The 12814-nt window shown below is 36.0% G+C and overlaps 1 protein-coding gene across 7 annotated transcripts in view; it reads right to left on the bottom strand.

Annotated features, from left to right (window-relative positions):
* Positions 1–12814, bottom strand: part of DSE (dermatan sulfate epimerase) — an 80111-nt gene that overhangs the window by 48857 nt on the left and 18440 nt on the right. For 2 of the 7 annotated variants that reach the window (XM_037017660.2, XM_017653499.3), the window contains exons 2-3: positions 12672–12809; positions 6559–7027 (exon numbers count right to left, since the gene is read on the bottom strand). In XM_037017660.2, coding sequence (XP_036873555.1) covers positions 6559–7027; positions 12672–12783 — 581 coding nt within the window. In that variant the 5' untranslated portion in view covers positions 12784–12809. Of the gene's footprint in view, positions 1–6558; positions 7028–12425; positions 12515–12671; positions 12811–12814 lie in introns of those variants that run through there. The other 5 variants (XM_017653501.3, XM_073219433.1, XM_017653500.3 and 2 more) reach the window with 5 other exon arrangements.

Here is a 12814-nt window from a genome sequence, read left to right as displayed (position 1 = left end):
AATTGAGGGCTAGGTTTTCTGAGAGCCCAGCATTTGTTTCCTAGAATCCAATGGATTCCAGGTGCATTCTGGGCTAAGCCTGCCAGTCTTCTCCATTGCAAAGTCATGAGAGGGAAACTTGATCTTTTTACTCCCAGTGCTGTGACTCCACATAGTAGGACCCAGCCACACCCTCCCCACTTTGATTCCCAGCCTTAAAGTGTAATTTAGAAAGTAAAAAGCCTGTGTAACAGTTGTAGGGAACTGCATTTGGAGCCCAGCAGAAGAGGCTGGGACAGGGAGGCACACTCTTCATTTTGGAATGTATAGGAATGAAACTCATTGGTTCATTTCAATATGCCAGAGGCTTCTCTTTCTTCTTTTCTTTTTTCCTCTCCTTACTTTGCTTTTATTATTTTATTTTATTTCGCAAATACACTCTCAGCTATCACTCTTCAGAAGTTGTAATCAATGGGCAAGAATTTAATACCGAGTCTGCTGCAAATAAAAATCTAATTACTTCTCTGTCCAAAAGTTCAACTTTCTTTGTTTCCCTCACCAGTTCTGATTTCCTGTAGTTGACTGGCTCCAATGCAAGAGTGAAGTAATTTCTTTCCTCTGTGATTTATTTTGTGATGATAAGTGAGCAAAAATACCATAAAGGGGGAAAGAATGATTCACAACCAATGCTTCTAAAAAACACAACTCCAGAGTGACACAGCAGGTAAAATAGAGTACTGTGTAACAAGAACCTTGAGAATAAAGCTGCACATTCATACCTATTTCTGTATAATAACTTTTTAGTAAAACTACGTGCCAGGTACATAATGCAAGGAGCTAAACATGCATTAACTCATTTAATCCTCAGAACAGCCTTGCATGAGAAGAGCCTTCCACATTTTATAGATGAAGAAATTGAGGTTCACAGAGGTTAAAGAAACTGCCAAAGAATGCATGACTAACAAAATGGCAGAGTCAAGATGCTAGCACAGCTCTGCCTCCAAAGATCACCATTCTAGGCCCATTCAGGAGTCATACTGTTTAGATAAAAACCTCAAAAAGCCGGTGATTGGAAATACACATGGGATAATCATGCGCTATCAACTGGAGCTTGAACAAATCCTTTTTATTACAGTCCTATCTTAAATCTCTTTAAATACATTCATCTCTTCACACTATTAAGTAAAATATGGTCAACTTAACTGTGCCTTTCTTAAGTGATTCTGTAGTGTTTCCAATAATTATCTGAGTTGAGTTTTTCATTTGTTTGTTTTTAACTACAGAAGATCACTATAAGAACTTGCTGTGGCGTGTAATGGCAAGTGCACCACAACCCATTCACCATGAGCTCAGCTGAGATACACAATGTATAGGGAGTCTGCCTGAGAAATATGCAGCCATTTCACTTTTCTCCTTATGCAAAATACTAGTGAAGAATGAAGCTAGACTAAGGGAAGCTGAACTAGCTTGGAGCTAAACCCTATGTCCCTCCTCTTCACCTTCATTTGTGAACTCACTTTGGAGATTCTCCACCCAGGGATGTTATAGTATTCATTCATTCATTCATTCATTCATTCATTCATTCATTCATTCATTCGATGGAGACCTACTTGATGCCATACTAAGAGCTAGGGAATACATGCATGAGCAAAACAAACATGGCCCTGCCCTCAATCCAATCTGGCAAAAAAAAATTCCTTCTGATCCTTATAGTTCTACAGAGTAACTGGTATGTTTTTAATCCCATGGGCACTCAATACTTCAAACTAAATAAGTCTAATTTCTTTGCTGCTAACAAAACTCTGGGAGTCTTGCAACTTATTCATGGTAGGTAAGATGCATTTCAGCAACTGGCTTCTTCCTAGTCGAGGTGATGGTCCCAATTCTTTTTCTTCCCTCTTTTCTTTCTCATCTACTTCTAATTTGAATCTTGTATTTCATGTTGACTTAATTTCAGAGAAGAAAGGTAGAGTAGAAATAAGTATAAATAAGTAAATAAAAATATACATACATATGAAAATTTTAGGTAAGAGTAACATGTGCCAACTCCAAAAACTCCAAAAATTTATTATTTTGAAAATCTCTTATAAATCTCTACTGAGAAAAGCTTTTTTATTATTTTCCTACCTTAAAGTTTAAGCCTTTGGGGGAAAAAAAATGAGGGAGAATTTTTAGTTATTTGAGGTCCAAATATGTTCTTAGTTGTATAAGGATTGAATTCAGAAAGCAACCATTTGTAAATGAGAAAACCCCATGCGCCAACTGGCATACATATAACTTGCTCTAGGGACTAGGTGATATTACATAAAAAAATGAATTCACCTTAAGTGCAATAAAATGCATTTTGTATTGTTACCAGCTCTAGATTTATGATCTCAGCTCATCAGGCTTTCTTAAAGTGGTTAGGTATTAAGTTCAAATCAAGGTTTTATATGACACAGAACCAAATGCTACCCAAATCCTAGCTCTCATTTGGAAAACAAGATGTATAGGGAAGAGAAAGTCTTGCTTCGAAGATCGAAGACATTACTATTGATGCTGAAAACAATTTGCTATTTTGTATATATCGTTTAAAATAATATCTTTTTAAATTTTATTTTTAGAACTAAGTTAAGAACAATCTTAAACCACTCTGTTACTGTTACGAAGAACATATCAGCATTAGCAGAAGGCAGAAGAACAAAAGGAGAAAGCTTCTAAGAGAGAATGTAGGCATCTCTGCAAAGGCAGATACAGCACATGGATAGATCTTATCACTCTGGTGCCCAGTTCATCTGGGTGCTTGGAGATATGCACAAATATAAAGCTAAAGAAGAAAGAAGTTCTGCACAGTGATATTTTTTAACCACTACCATCATCATTATCAAGATTCCTTTTCTACTCTGTAGTATCTTCTATTAGAAGGACATATAAGAAGATCTGTATAATTAGATAATATTTTCCATTTAACTTTTCTTTTACAAAGGTCCAAAATTCTTAAATAATGAATCTATAGATGGTACCTCTTAGCTCTTATTGACAAAGTATTCAAGTGAAATGAACCACATTAATAACTTTATATGCATGTATTATATCTTAGATGTATTTCTTTTTAATACCAGACAAAAGACACATCATTGTTACTCTCCCCTAAGCCTTGCTCATTGGTGCTACCATCAGATTTGTATATGCATAAAAAAGAGCCCAGGGGAGCATCCTTGGAAGTTTTACTGGAACAAAGCCAGAAGTAAAATAAAAATTTTGTCATTAAACAGATGTTCTAGTTGTGAGAGCAATTTGAACAATGATGAGTAAAGTCTCCAAATAAATCCCAAACAAATACTATTTCTTTAGAGTCTAATATACCAAATTATAAAACAAACAAGGTTTAAGTACTCAGTAAATAACAGTAACAATAATTAACATTATTAACATTAGTGTCAGTATTCTGATTAACAGAAGGCTTATTATGTGACATGAACTCTACTAAGTACTTTACATTATCTCATTTAATCCTCCTAACAATCCTGTGAGGTAGATACTGCTCTTATTGCCACTTTACACATCAGGACACTAAGGCCCAGTCAAATTAAGCAAGTTAGTTTGAAGTAAGATAGCTGAAGAGTGGGGAGCTGTGATTCAAATCCAGGCACTGTGACTCCAGAGTTGGTGCTTTTCTACTGCCCTGGAGTGAAACATGATACACACCTTTTAGCAGATCATGAGCAAAAACTAATAAAACCCCTTAAGTGATGCTAATACTCTTTTCTAAGATGAAGATAGAGCCCTAGCTACCCAATGTCTGCACCCCTTACGCTAAGTGCAAATTATAAATTATTGGGTTATTTTTTAATCTTTGAATCTCCAATACCCAGCATAGTGCATGACATGTAAATGATGCTCAATAATTATTACTTGAATGCATGAAAGAACTCAATTTAGTCACTGCTTTTCAATAAAGTAGAAATGCTGTTCAAGGAAAATAGTAAATGTATTCAGTCTGATGAAGCCATTATAGGGACCTATATTTTTCAATTCCATAATATTAATTATTGATCTGTTTGGTAAGTAAGAGCTAGTCTTTCTTTTTTTGTCTCTGAAACCAAAATATAGGTGAACTATACCCTAAGACAATGACAACACCCACAACATACTTCTTTGTGCATAGTGGGGGTACATATGATTTAGTTGATTTAAACTGGGATAGTTGGATTACAAAAACATTTAACAGTGCTTTAAGTTGTCAAAAAATGGCTATGTTCAACTACAAACTAAACAAAAATTTAAGAGTCTAGGGGTTGGGTGAGGTAGCTTTCAAAAAGTTAAAATCTACATAAAAATCATTGAAAATTACAACCTAGTAGCAGTACTTGCCAAGATAAAATGTTCCCATAGCTTAAATTTTTATGCTAGGATCACTTCTGGAACTATAAACCTGATAAAAAGGTAAATTCTCAATTTCTGACCTTCAGCTTCTATGAGGTCAAGAGAAAGAAGTCAACTGTTCAATCTACTAAATCACAGACTGGCTTTTGGGTTACTGGTTATGGCATAGAGTTATACTTATTTTTACCAATACTACCATGAATAAAGTACCAGTTATCTGGTAAATTTATGTACATCTCAAATAATCAATAAATCTGAACTTGTAGAAGCTGTAAGAAAGTTATCATTTTTATTTGAAGTTATTTATTTTCCTTCTTTTATCACAGGAGTCTAATCATTTCTAATGACAGCACTCATCCAAGTTGGTATTTATATGCTTGAATGTTTTACATTACAATAATAAAATTACAGTGGTCTTGTGCAAATATTCTAACATTACTGTATTTGTGCTAAAAACCTCAGTGAAGAAATGACACATCATAGCTACTTTTTCGTGACATGAAATGGTGAGTTTTTTACAGTAAGTATCTCTTTGGGACATTTTCATCCATATCTAAATCTGTTAAATTTCACTTATCTATCTAAATCAAAAAGAATCTTATAAAAAAAGTAGCCTTGTAGTCAACAAAGGTGGTTTTCTAAATAAAGTACATATGGTTGCCATTTTTAGCTAATTGTACAAGTTAAATGAGTAATTTCAACATTTGATAAAATATAATCTTGTAGTTCAAATATCAAAAAATTTTTCATATATCTTTTATTTCCTTTCTTGGTTTCAATAATAGAATAAGGTCAGTTAATTAGTGTCAAAATCAGACACTATTGCATACATGGTTTAGCTTTGAAACAAATCAAATAAAAAGATCCTTTTCAACCTAAAACATTGTAAGCTTTAAAATGATTATACATATTTAACAATAAGCCTTAAAAACTCAGCTCTGACATAGATTTAATGCCAACTCTTCCATAGTCTTTTTTATTAAGAAACTGCAAAAAAAATCCTTCAAACTTTGTAACAAACAGCACTCCTTAACATACTGGCAGAAAGTTAGGAATTATTAAATTTCTTTATCAGAATTCAGGAAGCTTGAAACTACCCCATTCCTTACCACTCTGATACATGAGATGTAATTCATCAAAATATTAAATGCATTCACTGATTTTTCTAAGCATTTAAAATTGAGCTCTCTCCAGCCTTATGATAAGTAGTAGCTCACATAATTTTGAAAGGATCTTTCATATAGTTTTAGTTTATTTTTTAGTAATTTGGTAAAATACTTAGTAATTTTTTTAGTATAACTGAACCATGAATGTGTATAAAAACCCAGTTTAAGTAAGAATACCCATACAATCTAACATCCTTCTCTACTGATAGGTAATAACTGCACTAGTGGGGGCAAGGATTTAATAATATGGGTAACTGTTAAACCACTGTGTTGTATATTTGAAATCAATATAAGATTGTATATCAGTGATACTTCAATTAAACAAAAAAGAATATTTATAGAATCCTTAATTTTATCAATTCATCCCATCTCTTTTTAACAGGTAGACACATTAATTACAGACCAAATAAATTTAAACTAATCAAAAAGAGACAAAAAATTTGTTCTCAAATCTTGAACTTCTGAAAGTAAATCATTACATGCTTAGAATCCTTTACATAATTAAACTGCAAAACTGGTATTCCTACAGTTTGGACAATTTGGTAGTTATTGGGTAAGGTCTTGTTTATAAATTGCCAGTTAAACCTATCACATTTACTTTTAGCTCCTAATTGTCAATAAAGTGCAAATAAATATTAATTGGCTGATATCTCTTGCTGGCAAAAGGTATTAACCACTTTGAGGTCTATCAGAGTGGGAGGTCAGATGATGGCAATATATGTTTGTTAAAGAAGGGGGAAAGAATTCTCAACAACCAAGATGATACGATTTACTTAATACAGCAAATTATTTTTTCTTTGGTTAGGTTGTATCTAAACACTTCCCTTCTAAAATTTTAAACATGAACTTTTCTTGGTCTTTTTGAAATTATGGACCATTCATAAGCCACTGGTAACACAAATTACAAGTAACCCCTCCCCTTCACTCATACATACACACACACACACAAAGTATGTGAAAATCCAGTCTCTGAAATTTCATATGAATATGAATTCAGTTATTTAAATTGCACAGTCAATACAGTAAAAAGTAAAAGACAAAAATCTACCAACTAGGCTGAGCCGCCATCCTTTCCATGTAGTCCTTGGCCATGTCTCGGGCTTCAATGTTCTCAGGATACAACACACAGAACATTGCCAAGGCGCCCAAGTTGTTGCCGTAAATTTCGTTCCAGCGGGCACTGTAGTCCCTGGGGTCCCAGGGCGGGAGGTACTCCAGGGGACTGGACAACATGGTGTGCACAGCCTCGGTGAGGCGGGCTGCAATATGCTCATGTGAGCTGGTGGCTCTGAGCTGCAGCTCGGCCACCTCGGCCCGGGAGAAGTACAGCATTGGGTGGCTGTCGTAGTTGGCATTGGTGAAAGGAATCATGACATCTGGGTTCTCGTCAGTGATGTAGGCTGACACAAAGTAAAACAAATATATGAAAAACACACTGGGAGCCCCCCGTGTATGAGTCCTCATTGTGGCATCAGATCTCCAAATCTCCAAAGCAGCCAAACCATCTTCGAAAGATCCTACAGAAGGAGAAAGGAAGAGAAGGACACATTAGCCAGGGGAATGTGGCAAAGTAAGAAATACGGTAGTAACAACCTCCCTTCTTGGAAAAGGTCTAAGTGTTGACAAATAAAGCTTATGAATTTAAATTTAATAAAAATACAAGAAAATTTTGAACAAGGAAGAAACTTACTAAAACATAATGATTTAATTAATTAATTAAACACGACACATCAGACATGTATTCATTGTGGAAAACAGAACTTTGGACTTAAGGAAACAGTGTATTTGCTCAAGTAGGGAAGACAAGTTCTCCTTGGTGTTCTTCTCACATTTTATCACACAAAATTTTAGACTTTACAGTATTTTTTAGACATTAATATGAAAACCACAAAACCAAAAGCTGGTGGTGAAACATCATCTGGGAATGTGAATGGATGTTAGGAAAAAAGAGAAAATCCTGTCTTAGTTAATACAGCCTTCTTTAACTTCTCCCCACATCCCAAAATTCTACACTTTGAAACAGCTATAAGGATCAACATATCTGTAAGTATTTCAGAAGACAAAACACCATGAGTACGGCTAGATAACTTCTTTGTGTCAGCAGAGGTTGGGGACAGAGAAGCTGAAAGCTGCTGATAAACATCTGACAGCCCCATGGCTTCCCTGATCTGATGTCAGCAAGTGTGCAGTGAAAGGCCAGACGTGGAGTGTCCAGGACTCGAAACTGACATGCCCTCAGCAAGAAAATAAAATCCCAGAATCAAAAGGCTGAAATAAAACACGTGATGTTTCCCCTTAGTATTTGAAACTACTGTCATGTTCATTTTGCATATGGGATTTTGATGTAAGTCAGACGTTTAAACCAAACTCACCAAGCTTACATATTTTAACTACTTAACTTTCTTAAAAATCATTTTCTCAGTGCCAGCTCTGCTCACACATTAAAAGAACATCTTTCAAATGTAGGAACATTGGAAAAAGCCCTCAGTCTACTCTATGTCCCACATCTGGGATAAAGCAGGCATAAATCCCCTAGAGGAAAGTCAGGGAATTCTTAAAATTCTTCAGAGGGGAAAGGTTATAGAAAGCAGACCAGAAAAAGAAAGTTTTATGTAAATAATGAACAGTAGTTTTCAATTATTAAAGGGAGAGACTAATGGAGAAAAATCAAAAATACCCCAGCTAAACACAAACTATTTTTCCAGGGAAAAACTGCCTCATCACATTCAGAAGAAAGAAAACTAAGAACTTAACACACATTAGACATCAACCCACATTCTCAACTTGATGTATCTCCACGAGAAAGGCAGTATGGCAGTGCTTGCGGATGCTGCCATAAATTCTAGTATCCCTTTTATTTCTGAACGTGCTTTAGGCTATATATATGAAACTTTCTGGCAGAGGGCTTGTGAAGCATTTTAAATTTACTTCAAGAGTAGAACTTGTGATGAAAAAAATTAGTAGAGCCATGCTAAATAAAATATATAAAATAGAAATAACTCTTGGACTCTACCCATATTATGACTAGCACCCAAAGCTTCCAGGCGGCTGGCTGGATCTTTCAAGGTCAGAGATCTAGCCAAAAGAAATAGTCTTCTGAGGAGGGGTGTGGTATCTGGCAACACAGAGATGTAGCTGGGTCTACAGTAATGCTCAGTCCTCACTTTGCCTCCCCAACTCCAGGATTTACTTTTCTAGCTCTTTTCAGAAAATAACTGTGCTAACAATTAAAACAAAACACCAAGCCTGTGTATACTAAATCCTCAAAAATCTAAGATTGGATGCAGTCATCAATGCAATTAACAGTGTGGGGTTTTAGGGACCCAGGCTTAGGATGGGTTGTAAGTTTCTCCTTTAACTGACCCCTACATGCATGGAATTGAAGATCTTCTCTCTACTACTGGTATTTGAATGGGTAGCTCAAGTTCTCAGTGGGTTGGCAGGGTTTGGGTTATAGGGGAATGGATAAGAAGCTATGTAGAGACCAGAATTTCTCTATCTCAGATTCTGTACAAACATTCCCTAACAATGGCTAAGTCTACTTTGTTTGATATCCTTTCTCCTCCCTAATGCATACCATCCTCTACCCAGGCCTGGAGTTGCTCAGATAGTTAGGGATGCTACAGAGTCCTTCACAATGTGAGACTCATACTATGATCTCAGGCACTTCTACCACTTTGCTTCCAATTACTCAGGACATGCCTAAGTGTACTTAAATGAGAAGAGTTGTTTCTGAAGCATAAATCCTCATTAAGATGTTGTTTTGCGAATGATGCCATCTCAACATGCCAACTGTTATTGAAGGTTCTCTAGTTATTGCTTCAAATCATGTGAGGGTGTCAGGGCAGTAAGGATGTACCACATATTTAAAACATTAATTCTTGTTGGGGTACCATGTGGGCCAATGCAGAACCCACAGACATTCTGCAGAACAGTCATCTTTCTGCAGAACGCCTGAGGAAAAAGGACCACAGCATTTACAGTGGCACAATTGTGCACTGCCTTCCTCATGTCACACCCAATGTACTCAGCCTCCATTGCTCTTCCAGCTATATGAAGGCCTTTGCTGATCTACCCAGTTAATTTCTCCTGTATCTGACGCATGCCTGTATCTCACTGGACTGTTTCATGTGCTGTGCCTTCCAAAGGCGGAACCATAGCTTCCTCTTTGCATCGCAGCTTAGCACTGTGCTTGACATACAAAAGGCAGCTCACAGATACTGTTGAACTGAACTGACTCTTGGGTTTAGGAGCTGGTAAAGTAGGTATCACCACTAAAAAGAACAAGGTGAAATTTTATTTCCCCTTATTTGAAGCCAAAGCAAGTTCAGACTTATTCAGAAAAAAATAATTTGTTTTTCTGGGAAACTAACGGAGGAAAACACTCACAAGGCCTAGAAACTCCTGGAGCTTAAAAACTGTTCAGCAGTTTTTTCAAAAGAAAAAGAAATTAAACTTAACTGAAATCTACCCCAAAATTGCATTAGGATGATAACCCAAAGGAGACCTAATTCCCATCTACTATCTTAAATTTGTCCAGAAAATTCCACCAAAAAAACCCCCTATTTCCAGTCTTTGGGTTTCCCTGTCAAACTTCTACCTTCAGAATTCTGTGTACCCACTCTAAAAAGAAGAGCTAAAGTTAGATGAACGGAGCATTTCTCAAGAGAATTTTAGATGGAGCACAGAGGGGCAGGTTTTATGCTAATTTTATATACTTATTTTCCATGTACATTAGGAAAACTTACAACTAGCACATGAAACCTGAGATTTCAACAGATTATATAAAGTTCCTGCTTAAAATACATTCAGGTTTAAAAGTAAGTTAAAAAAAAATTGGTTAAAAGCAAAAAATGTTGAACGTGATGCCCAAATGACTAATGTTGGGGAGATGCTGAAACTGAACAGTGGCTACTGAAGCTAATGAGTTTACCAGAATGACCGACTCTGACTCTCCTACTGCCCCACCACAAAACACACACGCTCTTACACACACATTCACATACACACTCCCACACACTCTCATATACACATACATACACTTACTCACACACTCACACACACACATACACCTTGGACAAATAAGTCTGTGCCTGCAGATGTCTGTGGTCAGTCTCTCAAGACATTCTTCCCCTCGCTCAAAGTATTACAGAAATGGCAGAGCACCGCTAGTTCCCGTAAATCTTTCAGTTGCACTTGGCTCAGTTCAAGAGCATCAATATGGCAAAAATCAGAGGTTACCCTCTGCAGCTGCCTCTAATACGCACTGTACCAATAACTCAATTCTCACGGTATTTCTGAAGTACTCTACTGGGCCCCATTCCTTTAAAGTCTTTCTTCTTTTCCTCCACTATAATGCACTAACTTTCCTAATCCCATTTTCCTTCCTTTTTTTTTTGTCTTACTCTACACAACTTAGAGAACAAAACATTCCTAAATATTGACCTAATCAATGAATACAATATAAGTCATTTAAGAAATAACCTGCTACTACAAGACAATTCAGATGGCAGTTTGATCATTTCTTTGCCTGTATGCCCTAGATAAATCTGCCTCAGTCAAAGTTTGGCATTATGCTTAGGCCAAGCCAAATAATACAAAAAATACTTAACAAGATGCCTGCATTCTAATTATCCACAGAGCAACAATAAGCCTAAAATTATTTTGCTTTAATTCAGGTTCCAATAGTCACTGCAGCCATTAAAACTGTAGCATACAGAGAAATTTTGTGTGAAACACCTTTTACCATAAATGATTTTTTACTTTACAATAACTTAATGAGGCAAAACAGTATTAAGAGTTACTATATATTGTTACTGTAGCAGTATCTTAGAGTAATTTTCAGAGGCAGAATTAGAACCCAAATCTCCTAAATCTTAAGTCAAATTTCTTTGCTTTAATAAAACATTTTAACAATATTCAACATTAAGGGTCCATTTTGTCATCCTTACAACAAAGAAAGTCCAGAAAGACTATGATGAGAAGGAGAAGAATTGAAAGCTAGAATAGGACACTGAGTTTCAAAAATGAAATAGGTTTCCAAATGGTCTGGGACTATTTATAAATGAAATACATGGTAGTGCAAAAGTTCTTTCAATTCTTCTGAAATTAGAAAATATAGAAAGTACAAGGAGGAGAGATCACCCTGTAGAAAGTAAAACATGTCCTAAATTAAGATGGATTAAAAATGTTCTCATAATATGTGCCTAGTGTAAAGAACACAACATTAGATTAGATTAAGATATGGGTGTGGCGTTTAGCAGAACTGAGTAAAATCCCAGCTCTGCTGTCTACCAGTTTCAAGCAACTGACTTCTGCTCTCAAAGCCTCCTTTCTCTCATCCATAAAATGGTTTCAACTTCAGGGGGAGATTAAATATGTGATGTATTTATCACAGAACCTGACCTGAAGTAAGAGATCAGTAAAGGTTATTTTTAATAAAAAGAGAAGATAGACAAGATTATGTCAACCTATCCTTAAAATACTTTATTTGAAAGAAACTAAATATTATAAGTAAAAGAATGAGACCCAGAGATGTTAGGGGAAAGTCGTGCCACTTGTTAGAAACTTGGCTGGAACTCAAACGCAGTGCTCCTAACTCTTTAACACATCGTTCCCAGTAAGCTCAGCACTCACTGGAAAGAAAAGCATATGACCCTTACAATTTTTCAAGTATTTGTTGGAGGTTTTTTCCCCCCAAAGTTAACAAATAAACTATTATTTGAGTTTGATTGCTTCCCAAGACTAGCAATTCTTGGTGTACAAAAGGTGATGATTTCTTACTAAGATTTTTCAAAAGAAAGGCCTGGTGACACAATAAGGCTGGAAAATATAATCTCTGACTGGGAAGCTGTTTCCTAGTAATAAATTAATATTTTGGAAATTAATATTAGTAATAAATTAATACATGAGTACCTAGGGGACATCTGCTGCCAGAGTTGATGAATTAACCTTAGTTCAGGGTCTCAGCTCAGTCAATGCCATCCGTGTCTCAGCTGATCATCCTGGGAGATGCCACATGAGGTTAATAAAACTAAAACTTCTTCTCCAAAATATATAAAAATCAGAATTCCAGTGCATTCATTTATGAAAAATACAAGCAGATTAGGAAATATTTTCTGGCTTCACTGGAAAATACAGGAAGTTAAATTATTAAATTACCTGGTGAACAAGGAATCAGAACAAAGGTCGTGTGAAAGGCCCTGTGCTTGAGGCAAGTCAACCAATCAAGGTCACCACAACTGCACTTGAGAGGACGCTGTGTTGTCAGCATCTGTCACAGACGCCCTTGGGAAATAACTGAG

The sequence above is a fragment of the Manis javanica genome, chromosome 13 (genome assembly GCF_040802235.1).
Source record: "Manis javanica isolate MJ-LG chromosome 13, MJ_LKY, whole genome shotgun sequence".
Lineage (NCBI taxonomy): Eukaryota > Metazoa > Chordata > Mammalia > Pholidota > Manidae > Manis > Manis javanica.
The sequence above is the reverse complement of the archived record's forward strand: the minus strand, read 5'-3'. Positions and strand labels throughout refer to the sequence as shown.